The sequence below is a fragment of the Nannobrachium achirus genome (assembly GCF_963921795.1).
Source record: "Nannobrachium achirus genome assembly, chromosome: 2".
NCBI lineage: Eukaryota > Metazoa > Chordata > Actinopteri > Myctophiformes > Myctophidae > Nannobrachium > Nannobrachium achirus.
The window spans coordinates 57,291,152-57,315,232 of NC_137811.1; the positions used below are offsets into that span (position 1 = coordinate 57,291,152).

The window sequence follows — 24,081 nt, forward strand, 5'->3', positions numbered from 1 at the left end:
CCATAAATATTTTTTTAATCCTAGGCACCCCTACATTATAATTTTCACTCCCAGCACCTTATATCTATAGCATATCGTCGTTGTCGGGTGTAAACCTTGTATGTCCAAAACCGTTCGTTTTGTATTTATCATCTATAAAATGTACTATACTAGTGAAAACAGCCGATCTACAAGCGTTGTGTGCTTGTAGATCGGCTGTTTTCACTAGTTTTGTGCGACAGTCTTGTATGAAGCAGGACTTTGCTTTACCAAAAGACGTACACATTTGAAACTTGGAGGTGTCTGCCCGACAGTGACGATATTGTAGTGATTATGTTGCGAGGAAAACGTTGAGATAATAGCCAGTTTGGTTAGAACTGACTGAAAATAAGTTTGTAATTTAAAATACTAAATAATTTTTTAAGTGTCCAAATAAATTCCAAATATTATCAAATTATCTTGCGGCACCCCAGGGTGCCCCGTCACCCACTTTGAAAACCCCTGCACTAGAGGTTCAGGCTTCTACACGGCACATATGCCATATAAGGAGATCTCTGTATCTGTCAGTCCATGTTCCTTTTATGCCCAGATAGTATATGGAGATCGCTGATATCATCAGTATATTGCATTCTTTTATCCTCCCAAAGAGGAGCCGACTGATTTGTTTGCGCCTGATGCCATGACGACACATTGAGGTTAGACAAGACAATCCACATTTGGGCATATTATTTGGGAACCCCTTATATGGATGGTTATGGCTGAGTCAGGGTGACATACGCGCGATGAAGTTCCCGCCCGCTGGCTGGTCCTCCCGTAAAAGGGATATTTAACTATCAAACATATATGGGTCTTTTTAAGCGGTGCTAACCGCTCCTACATCTGGCTTTGTCTGTCTGGACTGTCATTGGTCAATTGGTGTCTGTTTGTATGTATGGCTAGAGTTACATTGGCCAACCTTCGCAGGATGCTTAATGAACTTAACTCATAAATAGCACTTCTCACTTCACACTGGGTGTGATTTTTAATGTCTACCCTTTTATGTTGCTTGATTCAGTATTTAGATATTTGATTGATATAAATGTTATCAGACACACCCCCTTCCTATACAAACCCACTGTAACTACCCACTCCCTTTTAACCACATTAGATTAACTGATTAGCACAGGGGTGCTCACAAAAGCCTGAGAATACGTTAAAACGACCCCAAACATGAAAGTGAAATATCAATGTTTATATTGTCACTGTTGGGCAGAAACCTTGTATCTCCGAGTTTCAAGTTTGTACTTTTTTCACTAAGTAAAGCCTTGCTTCATCATACAAGGCTGTCGCACAAAAGTAGTGAAAACAGCCGATCTACAAGCACACGCTGCCTGACAACGATGATATGCAAGTCTCTGTGGTCACCGATGCTGTGCTGCCACAACTGGTGCTCATCTGTGCCGTCATGTCAATCTCCCTTCAACTGAAGTGACCCGTGACTCCTTGACAGGTGAACGTTCTGGGATGCCTGGGTTTCCGTTTGCATAAACAGCTTATTGAGTCAAACCTCTCCTGAAGGTAATCACATTGATGAGAATCAAACAGTGGCCGAAAGCAGATAACAGTCATTAGGCCAATGAAAGGGAACCAGAGTCCTTCTGGCTTTACGGATAATCTGGTGAAGAGAGAAAGCAGGGCACTGCTACAAAAAACACCCTGAATGTACAAAACGACTGATCTGGGGCGGGTCAGAGGAAGAAGCCCTTACTTGACCCCTTTTGAGACACAGATAAAACCTTAGGCAAAGCCGCTTGCTTGGACTTGAGCCCACTGGTTCTTCTCAAACCTTTTTAATTTCATGGATCCCTAGTTTGGTAGTTTGCTATGCATTAGGCCCATAAAAAATTTGAACCATGCATTTGATTCCTAGCTATGAATCATTTAGCTGGGGACCCCTGGGGGTCATCAGAACCCACTTTGAGAACGACTGCTTTAGCCTCTCGTATGTAGTGGTCGAACCCCTCAGTGCTTATCGTACTGTGGACGTTACGTCTTGCATGCGTGTCTGTCTTCCTCAGGCGTTATAAAGATGTCATATCCTGGTGCCTTCAGTCTCGGTGCTGGGTGCTAAGTGAAGACATTTTGCCAGTCTCCAGAGGATTCTGGAACAACTTCTAGGGTAAGATCCGGCGTTACCTCCCCCTGAGCGCCTGCCTCCTCTTGGCACAGCGACACATCCTGAACCCGACCTACTGTAGAAGGAGAAAGACAGATACAGTCAGGGGTGTCACACCAAATTCTGGGCCCTGGGTACAAGGATTCACTGCGGGCCCCCCATGAATGTTCTTCATAGGGGGAGGAGGTTTAACCCATTTAGACTGGGAATGCATTATTACCCATTATTGTGTGCTTTGACTATTGAAAAATAGCAGATATACAATACAAGCTCACAGCGCGGCACTGTGAGCTTGTATATCTGCTTTTGAAAAAATCTTGAAAATGTAGTCTTTGAATATTTCAAATCCTTCTAAGGTTTTTTTTTGAAAAACCTGTTTCCCCATCTCAAAATATTTAGTTCCAGCGACCCCCCCAGAAAAATAAATAAATACATGTATTCAAAGATTTGCACACATTTTCACAACTTTTCAAAAATAGCTAAAGTATAAAATAATTAAGGCCCCTCCACCTTGGGCCCTAGTAATTCAGTCCCACTTGTCCCCCCCCCTTGTGACGCCCCTGGATACAGTAGCTGAGGAAAAGTGTAGAATGGATTTGCATGACAGAAGTACATTAGAAATCTTCCTGTGAGTTGGTAAACAGATGTATCTATATCTCCCAGAAATAAAACTTCAACCATGGCTCTCATGGTTGAAAGTATTGAGATTATTAAGATTAATAATCTTCGATCATATATCATGTTATAATTGTATGTGTTGTGATGCTACTCATTGTACTCATGTATTCTTTTTGAAAAAGTAAAACTTCATACTTTGAGACGATATGATAAATTAAGGCTATGATAATTTTGATATAATGTTATGCTCCTTGTATTGCCTTATGATGCCACTCATTTGTATTCTTCTTGAAAATGTCCAATAAATATTCAGACTTTTTCAAGCACAAGCTCAAAACCTATTAATTCTCCCCAGCATTTGGAAAATCCTTGCTCAGTTTCCTGGAACTGTTTTACATTCTATTTTCAAGGTTACCATAATTTAATTTAACCTCAATTTGCTGTAATCTGGCAATAGACTACTAGCCACTTAAAATTGCTCTAGTCTGCCCACTAGGTGTCGGTATGTGTATTGTCTGCCTTGTCAGTGTGATTCATTCGTTCAACCTTTATTTATTTTCTCAGGAATACATCTCATTTTCAATGATGCCTAGATTACAACAGGCAGATTAGAGCAAACCCCACAACATAATAGAAAATATCTGAAAGAAACACAAACACCAATATTGATTTAACGGACAACTTTGTTTTTTTACAACAATGGTTCATATTTTAGATTGTAATTAGAGAAAAGATACGATGAGTGTTAAAATGTTTTCATTTACTGCTTTCTATCATCTTAGCCACTTTAATTAGTTGATTTCAGTGGTTGGGGGCATGCGTACAAGTGGCTAAATATGTATTTTTAGGCACAAAAAGCCCATTCCCAAGATGCACTGCAATCCTTCATGGGCAGATGTGACTTATGGGGGCTACTACTGTAAATAGTAATAAAGAAATTGTGTGTAAAAATAATACATATTAGTGACTTGCCCCCACCCACTGAAATCTAAGTTGCTAAAATGGCTAAAACAATAGAAAGCAGTACATGAAAACATTTTAACACTCATCTTATCTTTTCTCCAATTACTATCTAAAATATGAACCCTGGTAAAAAAAAAAAAGCTCTATATGAACAAACATGACAATGTTGATATCGTCTCAAGGAGAGAGAGCCAGCAACCCTTGTGGCAGAGGTTACAATGATTGATGGCTACTGTCAGTTGAGAGCAGAGTTTGATGGAGTGATTGATTCAATACTTTATTAGAAGTTTGCATAGGAATAGTACAGGCCAGTACAGTTCAGATACAAGGTCTACTCAAAGAGTTTAGACCACAAGAAAGCACAATGGCTTGTTTATAGCCTATGGAGGTCCATTTTGTACTCAATTCAAGAAAAAGTGTGAGAGTGAGATAAACATATTTTCAACAACCCCCCCCATAGTGTGACAACCCTGGGGTTGTCAGGGTAACGCAAATGGTTGTCATGGTTTCTAACCCAGTGCCTGTATTGCAGAGACTGATTGGAGGGCGGAGTGTGCCATCAGTGAGGATCTGGCCCACCTGTATAATAGGCTACTGGGCCATTCTCACACTCTCTCACCGGGCTCCAACATGGGAGCACAGCACACTAACCCCTTTTCTCTTTTGTTCCAGTTTAAGTATGATTTGCAATTTTATTAAAGGTTAGCTAATACAATAATTGAAAAATGTTCTGGTTTGTGTGGGCTTCCTCTTTGTTACAAATTGAGCCATTTGTAACATGGGGGCTCGTTTCAATCTACATGCTACATTCTATTTTCAAAATGGAATGGATCGAGTCAAACTAAATGTCATGCCAACTACTACAATTCCAAGTGCTTGTGCAGGGTGGGGGGTCCCCAGTTCAAATATGATTATTTGGTGGGTCATACATAGCCTGAAAAGGTAGAGAACCACTGACATAAAGCAGGATGAGAAACATCATGTTTTGATGCAATGTCTATGCCAGTGGCTTGTCTCCCCTGTCAGCTGGGATTGACTTGTGTTGAGTTTGTGTGAAGTCCATGTGAGTGGTTTTGTTGAATAGAATCAAAGACATGTGAAACCTGGCATCCCATATTGCAGCATGCTACCACCCGATGGTCCTTTCCACTCTCAGCCATGGTTGTGTGACATCAGACTGCACCAATATGGTAGACTTTACTTATCACAATATCCTTCATTGTTTTACTTTTGTCTCGTTCTATTTTGATCAATTAATCAATGATCAATCGAAAAGGTGAATCAACCATCGATGAATGATTTCATCAATAATTTCCCTTCTATTAACAGATTTTATCATTGACAAATATGTCAAAAGTGTTGTAAGCAGCAAATCAAGATCACTTTGGGGTAAACAGATTTTGCAGATATGCAACCATTAATAGAAAGTAAAGCTGTCCAACTTTTATGTCCCACATAACGTGACATGACTGCATTGTTTATCAATATAGCCTACTACTTTATACTATTATGTATAACTGAAGTTAAAGTATATAACTCTTATATTCTTTTACAGACTCACCTCAAGGTTGTGTTCTCTCTCCCCTACTTTAATTTCAGAACACGAACATGTTCCAAAGTACACATGAGAACAGACCCTGCCAGATGTCCCAAAAAAACTGGTTTATCACGCCTTTGTCTCCTCAAGGCTAGACAACTGCAAGTCTGCAACACACTAATCATCAGATCCCTAAGAGCATCCAGTGCTGCTGGGGCGCCCGCAGGCCTACTGGTCCGGGCGCATACCGCTTAGGCATTGCCACATAGGCATGGATGCCTGGCGGCGTCGCTAGTTCGATTCCCGATCCGGACGACCTTTACCGAGTGTCACTCCCCGTCTCACCCCCCATTTCCTGTCAGTCTACTGTCCTATCAATAAAGACAAAAAGCCCAAAAACAAATCTTAAAAAAAAAGAAGAAAAAAAAACTGCTGCTAGGATCCTGAGTGAGGAAATATGAACACATTACAGCCATGACCCATCCTTCATTCACTGGTCTGTGGAATGAATGCTCCTTAGCTGTGAATGTCCAGACAATCTGAGTCCGTTGACGCTTTAAAGGAGCTTTATTCAACTTTTTCTTGAAAAACCGACGCTAAAATAATTATTTTTCGAAAATATTTTATAAAAAAGATTAAGCTTCATATTTTGTGTTTCTATTCACAAATGACCACAAAAAGCGTAACAATGATAAAATAATCATTTTGGCCATTGTCAGGCTGACTTTGTTTATATCCCTGTTCTATTCTTTTATATGGATTGATAATGGATGTAAACAAAGTCAGCCTGACAATGGACAAAATGAATATTTTACCATTATTTTATGGTTTTTGTGGTCATTTTTGAACAGAAACACATAATATGAAGCTTAATCTTTTTTTATAGAATATTTTCGAAACATTATTTTTATTTCAGCATCCGTTTTTCAAGAAAAGGTTGACTATAGCTCCTTTAAAAAGGGGATGAAAACAACTTTTTAACACTTCCAGTGCCAGCCCCTAGAGGGCACCAAAGAATGCCAGGGTTTGTCCCATAGGCGAGCGTATTAGCATCCGGGGACTCACGTTGCAGTGACGCGTGTGCTCACGTTCGTGCACGTCATGGAAAGGTCCCGGATGAAAATGGCTACACAATAGCTATTAGCATTTTCTCATTTTAAAGATCATTTTTCAGCGATTTCGCCGTAAATAAACCTCGCGCCGCCTCCCTAAATACACAATCCAGAGATATGGACCTTCAAAGATGTGGTTTTTCATTGGATTCGGCGGCGATTCGCGACGTTACGCCACCCGGCCGGCCGGCCCTCGGCCACTGGATTGAAAATTTAGGCACAGGCTTCAGAAGGCCTCGGATCATTTTATTCATTTCAATAAAAAAGCCGAACATGTTCGGGATAGGCACACTGGACTACGTTCCGGAAGCGGCGCTGAACATTCGGTGAACATTGGGGGTCTCAAAAATGTATTTTAAACCATTTTTAATATATCGTCGGACCATGTAAAATGGCTCGCTGGCTAGCGTAGGACGAGCCAGGACCACCCACGGCTCTACAAGCAGCTCAGGGTAAGTAAAATAAAATAAAAAAAATTGTATTGGATTGAAATAAAGCCGAACATGTTCGGGATAGGCACTGTATGTGTTAACAAGGCATTTGCCAATAGATGTACTGACAGATGCCTTTGTGTGTTTTTAAACTTTTAAAACATGTTCTTAGTTGTGGTTGGGGAGTGGTCTTATGCCATAGTTTTGAATTTTATTCTTTTTTATTGTATTTATTTTTATTCATATTTGACTTTTTATGCCATGTAGCACTTTAGGATTTGTGTCAAATTGCATAATGTATTATTATTATTATTATTATAACAGGACCATATTGAAATGTACAGATGACACAGTTCACAGTTATTAAGGAGTTTGTCACAAGGTGTGATTACTCTTTTTTTGGAAAACACATACAAAAGAATGGATATTATTATAGATTAGAAAAAAAAAACATAAGAATACAATCATAAATTAAAAAAAGCTATAATTCTGAGCTCTTCAAACCGAATTGGCAGTGTGTAAAAAGAGCTTGTTCCGTCTTAGACAACTGTCCTGACCCTCTTTTATCTGGCTTTTATCGCATCAATCTTATCATCATCCCTTGAGTCATGGTTTGGTAACCCGTCACTGAAGAACAAAAATCCTCAAGTGAGCCAGACCAGTAAGTGTAGGCCTTGTCTCAACTCCAGCTATCAGTTCTATACTCCTCACAGCTGCAATGTTTGGAGAGGTCCATCTCTCAACTCAAGATTGTTCCTATCCATTACACAGTGAATTTCAGCTCCTTCGCTCCGGCAGGCGGTTTTTGGCCCTGAGGTAGAAAAATAAATGATAACGGAAATTATTTTGCCAGTGCACTACTGAACAAAGATGGCACAAGATGATGTACCTCAGCCAGGCACGACAGGCACGGCGCTCTGAGTGCAGTGGGTGAGCGAGTATGTGTGTGTTAACTCACTGGTCACGACTTTCCTCTTTTTCTTTGCCTTTTTTTGTGTCTGGAATTTATATTTTTGTGATTCTTGCTTTTCACAGGAGTGCTGTATTTCCATTCTACAAAACAAATGTAACCGTGGGTACAAATGAAGAACATCGAATTGGTAACCATTACGATCACCTGACTAATTTGGAAATTAATAGTTTTGATTGTTTTTTATTTGGTTACCTGGTTACCATGGTAACCACTAACCAGGTAAACAGGTGCTGTGGCGGCTGCTACTCGACTTCCACTTCCTCATTCACATCCATTATATCTGGCTGCGGTAAAAAGGCCTTTCCTGGCTTTTTTCCCCCCCACATCGCTCGTTTGCTCAAGGCGACCCCATTTTTTATGGACTATAGCTGACCCATGGATATTCGCGGTTGTATTTTTGAAGCGGTGAAAGCCGCTTCCAAGGAGTGGCTTTGTGTGTCCCGTTCATGTCCATATATGGTCATTCCAGTCCAGAATGAACAGGTTTTATCTGTCTCGTACATGTGTGTCCCGTGTGTGTCCCATGTGTGTCCCGTTCATGTCCATATATGGTCATTCTAGTCCAGAATGAACAGGTTTTATCTGTCCCGTACATCCAGAATATGTGTGTAACGTCCGTCCCGGTCTGATGATTGGATGATTAAAAATGTCCAATGAGACCATACTTTGAGGATTGGTCAAGCTTCACATGACAATTCGGCCCTCCAGATAAAATCATTCATTCATTCAGAATTGGATGAATGTATCACAGAGTTCATAGCTCTAGAACACATAGAATAAAAGTTCACCGCTTCACTTCGAACCGAGGTTTGATTTTTCCTTCTCTGCATGAAAGAGGCCATGAACGGGGGCTTTCAAAGTGTTGTTAATTAAAGGTGTCTCTCCTTTTGTTTCTTCCTTTTCCCACAAAGGGGCTTACCATTGCCCAAAGTCTGTGCGATGTGATCCCTTTGTTAATGGTGGGCCTGCAAAGCCCTTTGAGACATAACTCTAATTAAGGGTGATATGAATAAGTACTGTAACAGTGTGTTTGCCTTAACAAGCCCACACTTTGACTTGAGTAATTTGGGCTATTTTCGCCTATCCATAACAAGGCTTTAAAAACAACACTGAGACATAACCCCAACTAAGAACAAACTCGCTCCCGAAGGCACTTATTAACAACTGTCCAGCCATGCTGTTAAGTCCAAGGAGGATATTAAAAATGTCAGCATTCTGCCAAAGTGGAATATTCATTTAATAGCAGCCCCAGCAGATCTCGCTGAGCTCCATAAACATCACAAAGTCACTCATCATCCTTTTGCTGTCCTCTGAAGTAAAACAAACCAGATGGTTATGCATTAGAATCATTCAGTTCCATTATTTATGTTGTTGAGCTGTGCACAGCGAAATGTTCAGGGGAAATCGTCTGATTCCGACATTATGAGCCAGTCATTTGACAGCTCTGAGGGCAACTATTTAATACTAGTAGATACATTTCTTGCAACAGACATCCCCTACCTAACATTAACTGTGATCACCAGTCATAGCCTGGCTGAAAGATTAATAAGAACACTTGACTTGCAAATGTTTCGACCTCTACTCCAATTTTAACAAGCGGCTTATTAACATCATCAGTGGCCATGTGAAGACAATGAGAGTGCATGGCCACTGACACGAGGCGGTCAATACGTCTACATGTCTGTGGACAAGCTCTGGAGTCAATTAGCCAGTTCTGTGTGTGTGACTGTGTGTGTGTGTGTGTGTGTGTGTGTGTGTGTGTGTGTGTGTGTGTGTGTGTGTGTGTGTGTGTGTGTGTGTGTGTGTGTGTGTGTGTGTGTGTATTACTATGCTTGTGAGCATAGATATAAAAAGCTAGATGCCTCATTGGCCGCTGCAGTTCATTGGAGCGACGAGCAACAACTGGAGTGTGGACGTCCGCGATTGCCGGAGACCACGCTGCCAGTCATGTGACTACTGGCCAATCAAAAGGTGGAGGGGGCGCATTGAGAGAGGAACATAATTATTTTGTTCTTCAGTGTGTTACAGCAAGTGTGACCACAATTTGGCAAATTGATTAGCCTATCGTGATTGATGTTGCTGGAGACAGTGGATGCAACAATTGCAATATGAAACTGGCTGATGACATGAGAATGCCACACAATATCCTACTAGTCTTACCATCTGACAAAGATGCAGTCTGAATGAAACCAGTGATTCATTAAAAAGACTAATGTCCCCTTAGGGATCAATATATATACACCACTAGTAAGACTCCCTAATCGGGAGATTAAAGGACAACTTTAGTTTTTTACAACAAGGGTTCATATTTTAGATTGTAATTAAAGAATATATAAGATTAGTGTTACAATTATTTCATTTACTTCTTTCTATTGTTTTAGAGATTCTTATTTCAGTGGTTGGGGGCATGCGCACAAGTGGCTAAATATGTCATTTTACACAGAATAAGTCCATTCCCAAGATACAATGCAACCTTTCATGGTTGGATGTGACTTATGGGGGCTAGAAGTGTTAATGTAAATAGCAATAAAGAAACTGCTGGCTTATTGTGTCTAAAAAAGACATATTTAGCCACTTGTAAGCATGCCCCCATGCGTACACATGCCCCACATTTTAGCACGGTAAACGTGATAAAACAATAGAACGAAGCAAATGAAAACATTTTAACACTCACTTTTTCTTTTCTCTAATTACAATCTAAAATATGAACCCTTGTTGTAAAAAACTAAAGTTGTCCTTTAAGCGACCGCCACATCGCATACACAAACTTTAGAAGGCAATCATAGCCAATCAGGAGGGAATATGGGAAATGGGACAGATCCATGTTGATGACATGACTTTAAAGATACTGTGTACCGCTTTGTGTGATTTTAGGCCAAAATCTGTAGGAGCAGTGTCCAAAAATATGTTTTGCACCTGATGGTGGCGCTAGAAGAGGGGCATGTGAAAAATGAGGGGTGGAGGTTGTGGTTTGCCAGCCAAGGAGTGTGTGTGAAAGTGTGGCATGGTTAGGGGAAACAGTGCCCGAGATAAGAGTAGGGGGAAGTGTGATGTGACGGACTGACTCAGCTGACATCTTTTCAAAGTAACTTGCGACCTGACGGTCACAATAAAGCTACAGTCCATAAACTATTGGGTAACGGGGGCCTGCCGTTCAAGTGTGTCCTGCATTCTGGCATCATCATTTTTACCTCAGCAAGGGGAGCATGATGAAATCTGACTCACATCTGAGATCTGAATCACATTAGTCTGATCTACAAGTTCACAGCGAGCTTGTCCATCTGCTATTTTAGATTCTTTTTTTAAATATATATATATTTTTACTCAAGGCCAAATATATAATAATGTGGGGGGTCCTTGGGGACAAAATGTTTGAGAACTACAGCGGTAAACGTCTGCTTTAAAGCATTTAAAATATGGGAGAATCTAACAACAGTGTGCAGGCTTTTCTCTCATCCATATGTGCTACTCTACATGCCCACGCAGCCTTTGCAACGTGATTAAGGATTTTATTAATTTAATCACGCTGAGGAAGGCTGTGGTACAAACCATCGGTATCTTGAACTGTGGTCTTGAACTAGGGTTATCAATAAATAAGAGACCCTAAACAAGTGCTGGTGATCTTTTTTGAGCCAACATAAAAATCATCCTAATCCCTTATTTTTCACAACAAATAAATGTGTCTCTGCAAATTATACATGCTGCAGTGTCTGCCTTGTTTTAAGGAGATTTGTTAAACATTGCACATAAACGAGATGGAAAGGATGACATGATGAAAACGAAATCATAATGGTGATATACAAATGGAATTTACCATGCCGGTGAATACTGACATGTGCACAGTGTGGTCCTAGGTGTGTTTATAGAACATTTTGTCACAAGACTCAATCAGGTACTGGAACTATCCCACAACCTAATTAGAATCGCCCCAAAAAATAGTGTGTATGCTGGTTGGTCCGACCGTCCATCTGTAACTCCACGTTCAGCAGTTGCTCAATTGTCTAAAAAACACAATACAAAAATCAATAACGCATGTACCTTGCCCAACATCAACTTTATCACCTTCAGATGTGTCTCTACTTCTCATAATCCCCAAATGTTTAAAATATTTTCCCAAATTTTGGCCTGTAGGCGGCTGTCCTGTGATGCGATTTACATCACAAATGGGCGTCAACATCACAGTCTGTCTGCTTCACACCAAGGGGCTGTAGGCTAGTTATCTTTATAGAAGCAAGATTCAACTGGCAGGATTCCAATTGAATATCCTATAATAAAATGTATATCCTTAATACTACATGGCTTTGTTCTGTCTACTGCAAATGCAAATGCTAATGCAAAAAAAGTTTTTAAAAAAATCAATGAAGAACAAAATGTAACAAATCCAAATAAATATCACTGAAGAACAAAATGTAACAAAGTAATTAATCATTTCAGGCCAAAGCAAATACACCATAGAGTTGGAAAGTGTGAGGATGGGACTGTGGAGGCGGCTGCTCATTATTCTGACTCACCCAAGCATTACAAAATGTTAGATTAGTGTGAGGTTAGGTACAATTAGCATTCTTAGGCTAGAGAGACTGCAATGAAGGAAGAGAGTGGGCATCTGGTGATTGTCCAAACTCAGTGAAATCTAGTGAAGGTACAGAGTAATGCTTTTGAACATTCATACAGTCCCAGGCAGGGAAGATGGAGTGGAGATGGAGATGAGCTTTGGAACACGTCTCCAACAGACACACGGTGGAATAGAGCTGTCAGCATCTTTCTACAACTCCACATCAACACAGATCTGCCAACCTGGAACGGATGTCGGATGAAATGAAAAATGCGCGGTGTGTGTATTTAAGTGTATGTGTTTGTCTAAGGGGATTGTTTTGATGGAATGGGTAAGACAGTGCGTGTGTGTGTGTGTGTGTGTGTGTGTGTGTGTGTGTGTGTGTGTGTGTGTGTGTGTGTGTGTGTGTGTGCACGCGCAAGCGTCTGTGCGTGTGTGTTACAGCCCTTCATACAATATGTTGCACTTGCAGCTCATGCGGATTGAAACCTGTTTCTCTCTCCTGCTACTGCCTCACATATATTTGGTTTACATTATATGCAGTAAATGAGGGTGTTCCATATAATGTACAAAACCCTTGTTTTCATAACAGTTCTTGCTGTACTGTTGCTGTACAATGTGTTAATAAAGTAATCAATCAATCAATCAATCAAATGTATTGTTTATCGCAAGGGTCTTCAACAGGGGGCTCGCGACCCCTAGGGGGTCCTCGGAGTTACTACAGGGGGTCCTCCAAATCTTTGTGTGATAGAAACTTTTTTCTCCTTTTTTATATTAATCACTTGAACCCTAGTCTAGTGTCCAAATTCTGAGAACTTTAGCCAAAAGTAGCAGATCTACAAGCTCACAACGCCTCGCGCTGTGAGGCTTGGAGAACAGCTATTTTCATCAAAAAGGTTTGGTGTAGAGGGGGAAAAGAGCAGACTAAGTACAGAGTGAAAGGTCAAGTTTATTAAGTATTGAAGGTTCAAGTGGTTAAATATCTGAAAACAATAATTTACATGAATCCAAAATATACAGATGAGTGTGCTGTCAAATGATGAAACTATATGGAATCTATGAAAAGGTTGTGGGGGTCCCTGCTTCATCTCTCTCTCAACTACGGGGTCCTTGGCCTGAAAACGTTGAAGACCCCCGGTTTATTGTAAAATAATTCACCCTGAATGGTATCCACTAAAGGCTGTTAGAATAACCACACAATATTATTATTTGCCTCTAAATTGAATACACAGGACCTCCATGGAAACAAACCCTGGTCTTATTGGGTTATCCTTTCAGCATTCTTTTGTATAAATCTGTGCCAAGTATGTTTTCAATATATCAGACACTTTTAAAGACCTTTTTAAAGACAATTATGAATGCAGACTTATTTCACATTCATTCTGGCAAACAAAGGTACGGATGTAAGGATGTGATGGGAAATCAGAGTTGCAGATTTACTTGCAGAGATAATGAATTAAGCTATTATAAGGTTGAGTGATTAGTGGTTATCGTTGGTAAAGTTTGTATATGCGACCTGACGGTCGCTTATCTCCCGATTAGGGAGTCTTATTGGTTGAGTAGTTTTGTGTGTGTGATCAAAACCACATTTAAAGGCGAGACTTTTAAATGGAGCACTAATGAGTGGTCAATATGGAACCAGACACTCAGAGCACCTGTGTGATTACTGTAGCCAGATTGGTGGCTAGTCTCCCCCCCCCTTTTGTCAATAACAACAAAGGCTTCATTTGGTGTTTAATTGATAGGAAATTCTTTGGGTGAACTACTCCTTTAAATCCACTGTTGGTCCTGCACCTGCCACGTGCCAGTTCTATTATTTCTTCAATATAGGAACCAGGTGTTAGGGGAACAACTATCTGGCCTTTGGCATCGTCAACCTTTCGAGGGCACAAAGGCCAAATGCCAGGGTAGCAAGGCTATCAAATAAAACAATGATTTTACGTAAGTCCATGGAAACAATGAATTTAACTAAGGTTGACTACATTTTGTTTTTGTTTAACCCATTTAGGCCTAAGTCCCATTTGAATAAAGCCTTAAAGACCTAAGTCCGATTTGAAATGTACCCACTGTTTTTCTGGAAAACGTATTATTACTCAGCCTCTGTAGCAGTTAGAAACAAAATTCCAAAACTATTTGATAGCTTACATCTTTGGCTTTCATAGAAAAGAAATCTGAAAAACTTGACAAACTTGGCTACATACTGTACATACTGTAATACACAAAAATGTGTTCCCGGCCTGAAGGGGTAATACACTTTAATGACCCGCCCCATACAACCCATAATTCCACCCACTCTGCACTAGTCATCTCATGGCTGACACTGTAGATCCTGATGGGAGAAAACACAAACCAACAAGCACAGGAAAGCTGTGCAATTTACACAGGCAGCGGCTCAAATCACATACTGTAGCACAATGGGGTGAGAGTGAGAGAGACAAAGAGAGAGTCATTTATCTTTTGGTTCCCACTAAAATGTACAGAGAATGGTGATTAATCATGACTAATTAATTATTCATCCGTGATCAATCCGATTCAAATTTGTCATCATTTCCAGTTATAAATTCATCCCATATCAGGAGAGAAAACACAACAAATGTATCAGCTTATGTTCCAGACAGTTCCAATTTTGTCTGCACAGTTATTTGTTTCACCACTTCAATTTCAATTGTTTATTTGGTAAACTGTATGAGTTCTCTCTCCAGTTTGGATAACATAAGCATTCTGACCTGGAAATGCATTTTGTTTAATAAAGAGCTGGAGATATGGGGACACTCCTGTTAACACAACGTGCGCCAAACTCGTTCAGTAACGAGAAAAGGCCACTGGAGGTCACTGTGCCAAAACTCAGTTGTCTCGTTGAGAGACGAGACAAAGGGTTAACTTTGTTACGTGCAGCTGAATGCATACTGCGTGCCCTGTGAGAGACCCTCGTGCAGTGGGGTTCCGTGTACATGTAATTTTAGGTTTTCATTTTAAATTTGTGTGAAAGTTTATTTTTCACTTCCAATTTGTAGATTATGGTCTATAGAACAATTTTTGTTCGAGTGTCAAGACAGTAGATTGAAAAAATATATATATTTTTTGCCCTATTTCCAAAATGACCAAAATCGGAATTGTGTTTTTTGAACTGTGTCTTAGTTTTCCCACAATTGCTGTGTAATATCTTTTTTTTTATTGCTATATCAAGTCAATACTGTGTGAGGAATCAATTGGAGTCAAATGTTTGTTTTGAATATTATGGTATTATATGATATTTCACACAATGAGACAATTCAGCAGCGAAGTGTGATGTCACTTCCGTGAAAGGGCGTGAAATGTCGCCCTCTACGGGGTTCATGCTGGTATTGTTTTGTATTCAAATCGCCATTGAGGAATTTGCGATCACCGCATATAAGAACTGTGTTAAAAATATAAACACACCATGTGCGCGGACATGCTCTCAGCGACAGTCTGTCCCAGACACGAGTGTCTCTCTGTAGTTTCCAACATTTAGGACAGCGTTGATTACATTTTCTCTGACAACAGGCTATATCAGATATGAATGAATATCATAAACTATGCAGAACCCCCCCGCTGACAGAAACGCGCACATGGTGTGTTTATTTTTTTAACACAGTCCTTATATGCGGCAATCGCAAATTTCCCAATGGCGATTTGAATACAAAACAATACCAGCATGAACCCCCTAGAGGGCGTCATTACGCACAAATGACGACATGGCTTCGTTTCTCTATACCATAGTTATTACACTCATACAAAACAATACAGTTACATATTTTTCCTGTACCACAATATAGTGCCATAGTGCCAACTACTAGAACAATATTTTAACAAAGACAAAAAAAATCTAACACCGATATACAGTCTGCTCTGGTCTAGCTAGTTCTCACAAGTAGGCCTACATTTGCACAGATGTGTGCATTTCAACTTTTCTTTCATGTAACTGCAACGAGTGCAGGTTGGCATACAAGCACTTTTACAAGTGCACTTCACACTTTAATATATCCTTGGCAAGGGGCAGAGTGGTCCAAATGGGACCACTAATCCCATAATTAGTGGGACTGTGGACAGGCATCATGGACCTGAATGAACCAGTAAGACTCCCTAATCGGGAGATAAGCGACCATCATGTTGCATACACAAACTTTAGAAGGCAAAGGTAGCCAATCAGGAGGGAATATGGGAAATGGTACTAATCTATGTTGATGACATGACTATAGAGATACTGTGTACCGCTTTGTGTGATTTTAGCATCAGTTGGGGGTGGAATTCTTTCCACATTCCTAGTTTTCTGTGAGAATTGTGTAATTCGAACACGATCAACATCATTGCCCTCATTTGAGTCATCAGGGTTAGCCTACAGACAAAGTTTGTTGCCAGTTTTTTCAGCCTTGGAGATGCTTATGTTGGAGTGTCGGCGAGGGTTACAGATTCCTCCATGAGGGATGGCACTTTGCGCATCACCTTGCAGCAGGATCTCTTACCCTTGAATTTGAATGACGGTGTGCTGTCTGAGCCAGTGAATGCATGGAAGAGAGCCATGCCCTTGCATGTTGTCATGCCCAGGTTTGTGGAGATGGTATACAAGGAGATCATTCTAGTAGTCCTTACAGCTTTGAAGGAGATCCAGATTTCCACAGCTGATACTAAACCGGATTCGGCATGACATCGACCCTCACCTGAGGGAAAACCAAAACGGCTTTCGAGAGGAGAGAACCAGATCTTGGCCTTGAGGAGACTAATCGAGGAGGTGAAGAAGAACAACCTGACGGCTGTATTGTGCTTTATTGACTTCAAAAAGGCTTTTGACTCAATACACAGAGGCACCATGATGAAGATCCTGAAGGCCTACGGTGTCCCTCCCAACCTACTCCAGGCAATAGAGACCATGTATGCAGGAACACGGACCAGGGTGGTGACCCCAGATAGCAACAATGAGGAGTTTGACATCCTGGCTGGGGTACTGCAAGGAGACACCCTAGTCCTGGATTATGCGCTCAGGAAGGCCATCAGTGGACAAGAGCAGGATCTTGGCCTCAAGACGGCACCCTGCAGTAGTCTTGACAGACCTAGACTACGCGGATGACATCAGCCTACTCTCCAACCACGAAGAGCAAGCACAGGAGCTCTTGAGCAGAGTGGAGTCAGAGTGTGCCAAGGTTGGCCTTCAGCTGAATGCCAAGAAAACTGAGGTGATCACCAATAACATCCAAACAGAACATCCCCCTCTCACAACAACAGGAGGCACTGCTCTGAAGGAGGTCAAGGACTTCAAGTACCTGGGCTCATAGGTCGACTCAACAGAGCAAGATCTTTAAGTGAGGATGGCACTTGCATGGAGGGCCCTTAATGGCATGGCTAGTGTATGGAACTCCAACCTCCCTCAACAAACCAAACTCAGCTTATTCTATGTAACGGTAGAGTCTGTTCTCCTATATGGCAGTGAATGCTGGACCTTGCTCTGCAGAAGTCTCTATACGGGTGCTACACCAGAATGTTACGTGTAGTGCTCAACATCAGCAAGAGTTCACATGTCAGCACATGTCAGCTGCCAGACAGCAAACTGGTGCTGTGGGGAACCAACACATGGGCACCGGTCACCAGGACGTCCCACACTAACATAATGTGGATGTACTCAAGAAAGACACAGGAGTGCAAAGCACCAGCGAGCTGACAGGATGTATGGAAAACCGGGATGACTGGAAGCGACTGATAAGATAAGAATTATGATACATAATTCTATGTTTGTGTATGAAGCTCATATGACCATATAAGGTTATATATTATGAACTGAACATACAGTATTAGAAGACCACATTTTGGTCGCATACTGTAGGTTCAGGCAAACTGATTACAGGTCATAATAACTTTGGTTGCCCCGACTGTAATCATGTTTTGTTGCCCCGACTGTAATCATGATATACTGTATAAGTCACTAGTGGAAAATTACAAGCACTACGTGGCACTACTTCCTTGTTATGATCTAGGAACAAATCAATGAGTCCCACGACTTCTACTGTTATAATGTCACTGTCTTCCTTGTTATGATCTGGGAACCAATCAATGAGTCCCACGACTTATACTGTTATAAACTGTACTCTTTATATAATGTTCTCCTCCATCTTGGAGGAGAGAGAGATTTAGAAAGCTGCCGCTATGGTAGCTCACTGTTTGTCTCCTCTGTCTGACCCTCTCTAAATACAGCAATCTAAAAGATATAGTCCTTTGGTCTCTGTGTTTTATTTTAACTATGGATTTATAGATCCATATTTATCTTTAATAATTTATCTAATAGCGACGATGGAAGGCTCGTCTGAGGACGACCTAGAGAGAGACTGCCGCATTCAGAGCCTGGATGTGATGAAAATTACACAGAAGCACTACAACAACATCTGTGTCTCCAGTATGCACCATCCCAAGTGATGATGTTTGGAGGGCATAGAGAAGATGTAGGCCTACTAGGACACGAGTGTCAGCTTCCTCATGGTTGCATTGATCCATTGGTGGACTGTTTCCAACGTAGTGGACTTGATCACCTGCAGTAATGTAGAAATCTGGAAACTGTGTATCTGTTAACAACTTACTTGAAAGGAATGAGTACAGCTCCTTCTTGTTGTCAATGTTTGCCAGAAACTTTTGCCAATTTCATTACTCCACCATCAATAACAAAAGTCATAAACAATTGGCACAACTAACTCCTCCTGAACAGAAACCTCCTCAACAGAAATCACATCCAGGCTCCGAATGCGGCTGCGGAAATCTGGATCTCCTTCAAAGCTGGAAAGATTACTAGAATGATCTCCTTGAATACCATCGCCACAAACCTGGGCATGACAACATGCTCTCTTCCATGCATTCACTGGCTCAGACAGCACATCGTCATTCAAATCCATGAAAGGGTAAGCGATCCTGCTACAAGATGAATGGAAGAATTTGTAACCCTCGCTGACACTCCCAACACAAGCATCTCCAAGGCTGAAAAAAGTGGGCAATGTTGATCATGTTCGAATGACACAATTCTCACATAAAACTAGGGACATGGAAAGGATCCCTCCCCCAACTGATGCTTTGGAACAACATCTGAACAGAAGTGTCTTCCAAGCAAGCGCCTGGACGTATGTATCTGCATGAATATTCATTCAGGTCCATGATGCCCGTCCACATTCCCACTGATTATGGGATTAGTGTGAAGTGCATTGTAAACGTGCTTGTATGCCAACCTGCACTCAAAGTTGAAATGCACACGTCTGTGCAAATGTACTTGTGAGAACTAGCTAGACCAGAGCAGACTGTATATATGTGTTAGATTTCTTTTTTCTTTGTTAAAATATTGTTCTAGTAGTTGTTAACTCATACAGTGCCAGGCGACTTTTAGAGCAACTTTCTCACTATGGAGTTCCCTGCCAAGCGACTTTGGGCGACTTTTACTTAGAAAAAAAAAAAAAAAAAAAAAATTTTTTTTTTTTTTTTTGGACCCAATTAAATCTAGTAAACATGATTTCAATCGCGATTTTGCATGTTCCACCCCCCATACAACCCCATCTTTCAAACATGGCAGCCATTTTTGTTTACATCTGAAGAAAACATTATGGCTGATAAATCATGAATGCCGGATTTCCAATCTTTTTTTTTTGTTTGAAAGCTGTGAACAGCCTGCACAAACATGGTGCATGATCTGTGCATGGGCGTGCATGATCTGTGCACTATAAATTACATGGGAGTCTATGGAGGCTTCTGGCACTAGTGCCACTCGAGGGGCATTTTAAATTGGCAGTAAGTGAGTTAAATCCAATGGCACTATGGTACAGGGGGAAAAAAGTGTAACTGTGTTGTTGTGTATGAGTGTAATAACCATGTTATTGTCTCATTTGTGTGAAATATCATACAATACCAGAATATTCCAAACAAACATTTGACTCCAATTGATTCCTCACACAGTATTGACTTGATATAGCAATAAAAAATATATATTACACAGCAATTGTGGGAAAACTAAGACATTGTTCAAAAAACACATGAAAAAAATATTTTTCTTCAATCTTGACACTCGAACCAAAATTGTTCTATAGACCATAATCTACAAATTGGAAGTGAAAAATAAACTTTCACACAAATTTAAAATGACTTAACCCTCTAAGGCCCGCATTAAGAAATACTTGAAATAAAAAATTGAAAAAAATCAGATGGTGTTGTAGGAGTCCTATTAAGAGGAAAATGTAATGTTTTTTTCAAAAAAATGTTTTTGTAAGATTTTATAGCCATAAATCAAAAATCATAAATCATGCTCTAATTTACATATGGGGGATATTTTTCACAATAATAACATATGTACATGTTCTAGACATTCTAATGATCACCAAAAAAAATAGTACAGGCATTTTACTTATGTTTTTGTGAGGTATAGCTTCCATGAAAAAGTGAGATGTTGTTCGTCAAAACTCTGGAATTTCAGCGGGTGTGGCGGGTGTGAATGTCAGCCCCTGTGGGGGGTATTTATATGCAAATATTGTGGCCAATGGCATTGTAATACTAAACAATAGAATCCAATGGTGGTGTTTAGGTGGTAGGGGTAGCTAAAATAAAATGATTTAAACCTTTTTTTGGATAAAATACAAACGTTGTAATATTACAACCGTGGGCCTTAGAGGGTTAAATGTGTCCAGGCACCCCACTAATAGGTCATAACGTGACAAGCACAGAAGCTAAATGGAGCGTCTATGCTGCATTAACTTCTATTCTATGCTGAAACATAAAAATGGATTTATCTGTGAATAAGGTGCAAAGAACGCCAGGGAAGCAGAGATCTGCTTGTTTTCACGGCGACACTATACCGCGATGGTCGGCCCCGGTTTGGATTTTAGTTTCGCGAGCATTTGTAAACAAACGGATCTTCTTCCTAAATCGTCAGTGGACACTCACGTGCACACACACGAAGCTTCCGAGGCTCTTCAAAATAAAGCGTAAGTGAACGGCGGCACCAGCAACCGCTTGAAATGTTAGAAACCTTGGCGGCCGTTGTGTTAATAAACAAACACAATGCAATGGTTACTATGTGAATACAGAGGTATTTAATTAATATCACTATCAGCACTTCGCACCCTATGTGAAATAAACAGTCAAAAAATCAAATAAATAAGCTCTTTATTTCACAAAATTATTTATTGGTGTCTTTTCATACTTTAACTTTGTAACCTTAAAATGCTGTGCTGCCTCTGGACGACTGAGTTTCCCCCTTGGAATAATAAAGTTATCTATCTATCTATCTAACTCCAGATCAGTCAAAGGTTAATGTGGGCCTCAGCCCTGGATTCATCAGAAGTCAGGGAAGCATATGGATGGCTTTGGTAATCTGCAGGAGCATAACCCTGTGGCTTTTCTGAGGAGGAGGACTTCAAAGGTAGAGAGAAGTCACTCAGGCGAGAAGACGGTGACCCTCGTCTGCATTTTAGCCTTGAATGGAAACTATGGATCGCTACACCAGAAACGTTCAGTAATACTGTATCAAGCCAGGAAGAGCTGAATCAAGTATTTCTTGCCTTAGATGTTTTCAGAAAAAAATTGTTGTGCACTGTTAAAAAATTTTTTTTTAAATAGCGTGTAAAACGCAGCAGTTGTTGACATTCAACAGAGTAGCACTGCCTTACACTCAAGCCCAATGAATCATTGTTCTGCGTGGAAGATTGACAGGTGCTTGTCATGGTATTATTGTTCAAATTTGGTTGCTAGTACCTGCAGATGTAATAAAGCATTACGTTTTTCTTTGAAGTAATTAAGATTAGACTTGTTTTTCTCTTTTACATCTATTGGTAACTATGTCCCATCATGACCGCATACAGTATTCTCTAAAAGGTCTTAAAGGTTGAGTGCAATGGCTTTTTCTGTCATTTTATTTTGAAAGTTTCAGTCTAAAACGGAAGCCTGTAGCTCTGTAATATTTGTGTCATCACAAAGCATGTTTTCGTTCACAGGAAGTAATTAAAATTGGCTTTTTAGGGACTTTTGATCTAAAAATATACAGAAATTGTGAAAAACGTATTTTCATTTCACATATTTTTCAGATCAGCTCGTCTTTAATAAATAATGCAAACCCTCTCCAGCTACACCGCATGTAGACCCTCAGGACAAAGTTCATAGTAAGAACCAAGTTGTAAAGGAGATGTGCCTAAGGAGTGGATCAATCATAGATGAGCTTTGCCTCAGAAATAAAGTCCATATTACATCACACAAGAACTTGAAAAGAACAAAGTGAGCGGTGCAAACACGACACACTGGACTTCAAAAGGTAGAGAGAAGTCACTCAGGCGAGAAGACGGTGACCCTCGTCTGTATTTTAGCCTTGAATGGAAACTATGGATCTAGACAGGCGGGCGGGCAGGCAGACATCACACACTTAACATGCTCATTGCTCAAGGCCCCAAACTTGTGAGGTTTAATATACGGTAATGATGAGACGTCATGTGGGTCATGTGGGTCTATCATCATCATCATCATCATCATCAGGGTATGATTTTTGAATAGCCAAAGCTAAAATCGAGAACAGATCGACACAGATGCTTTCCTGGTTGTAATGGGTTCAATGACCACCTGATGTAATTTAGTATGTGTGTGTGTGTGTGTGTGTGTGTGTGTGTGTGTGTGTGTTAGGGCATTCAATAGTGATTTTTAGTATTCGAATTATTCGACCTCAAAGTATTCGAATATTCGACAGGACTGACCAAACTGTCAAATATTAAGTAAGCAAGAGGCGAACATTGTGAAAATAGCCGATCTACATGCTCACATGTATTAATGTCACATTAATACCTACAATTCCAAGTGCTTGTCAGGGTGGGGGTCCCCAGTTCAAATATGTTTATTTTGGGGGTCACGGCCTAAAAAGGTTTGAGAAGCCCTGGTATAGAGCATTAACAAATTCATCCACCAGGGGCATTGACGACTCATTCTTATGACTTCCTATCTAGCCAAGCTTTATAAACTATATGTATATTTTTTTAAAGAGAAAACAATAAAAAAAGAAGCAAATATTCGACTGAACAACGTGAACGAATATTCGAATATTTGGTGAATGCTCTAGTGTGTGTGTGTGTGTGTGTGTGTGTGTGTGTGTGTGTGTGTGTGTGTGTACCATGAATAGTAGTACATAAGGACCGCAGGAATACACAAGAAACGGAGGGGGAGAGTCATTTAATCCGGTTGCTCCGTAGCTCCGTACATAATTGACTCTGTCCGTAACCTTACGGACAGCACTCAATCCCCAACAGCAAGAGGGGTGCAGTGTGTTTTGTTATAATTACGCAGTCCGGGTGGTTAATCTCAATCTGTACCTCGGTCCCTCGCAGAGTTGCATTTACCGCGATAACGTTGCCGTTGCCGACAGCAAACATCACGTCGGTTGTCGGGTCAAGAAATTCTGTGGTTCTACATAGGCTATTTTGGCTAAAAAAAAACACCTCCATGTGGCGCGCAGCCCAAACGGGAGCAGAATTGGAGAGCGGGTCGGCACATAAATAACGGAGAGAGCAACTATGCATGTCGACGCAATTACCGTACGTACTGTCTCACCCCCAAACGTACACAAAATCAACCATACGTAACTATAAATGGCCCTTTAGTGGTTGCTTAACCCTGGTTTTTGACATTATGGAAACGAAGCGGATTAAAGCGCCAAACTTTTTTTGAGGCTTCTTTAGGACCTAACGATGGATTTTAGCCTTGGGTACCAAACTTTATTTTTAAGTTTACCCATAGGATTATCCATCAA

The 24,081-nt window shown here is 40.6% G+C and overlaps 1 protein-coding gene across 1 annotated transcript in view; it reads right to left on the reverse strand.

Annotated features, from left to right (window-relative positions):
* Positions 1–203: 203 nt before the first annotated feature.
* znf236 (zinc finger protein 236) overlaps positions 204–24,081 on the reverse strand; it is a 149,882-nt gene continuing 126,004 nt past the window's right edge. Inside the window, exon 30 of the mRNA XM_080747343.1 lies at positions 204–2,210. Within this exon, the coding sequence (XP_080603469.1) occupies positions 2,086–2,210 (125 nt within the window). The 3' untranslated portion in view covers positions 204–2,085. The remainder of the gene's footprint in view (positions 2,211–24,081) is intronic.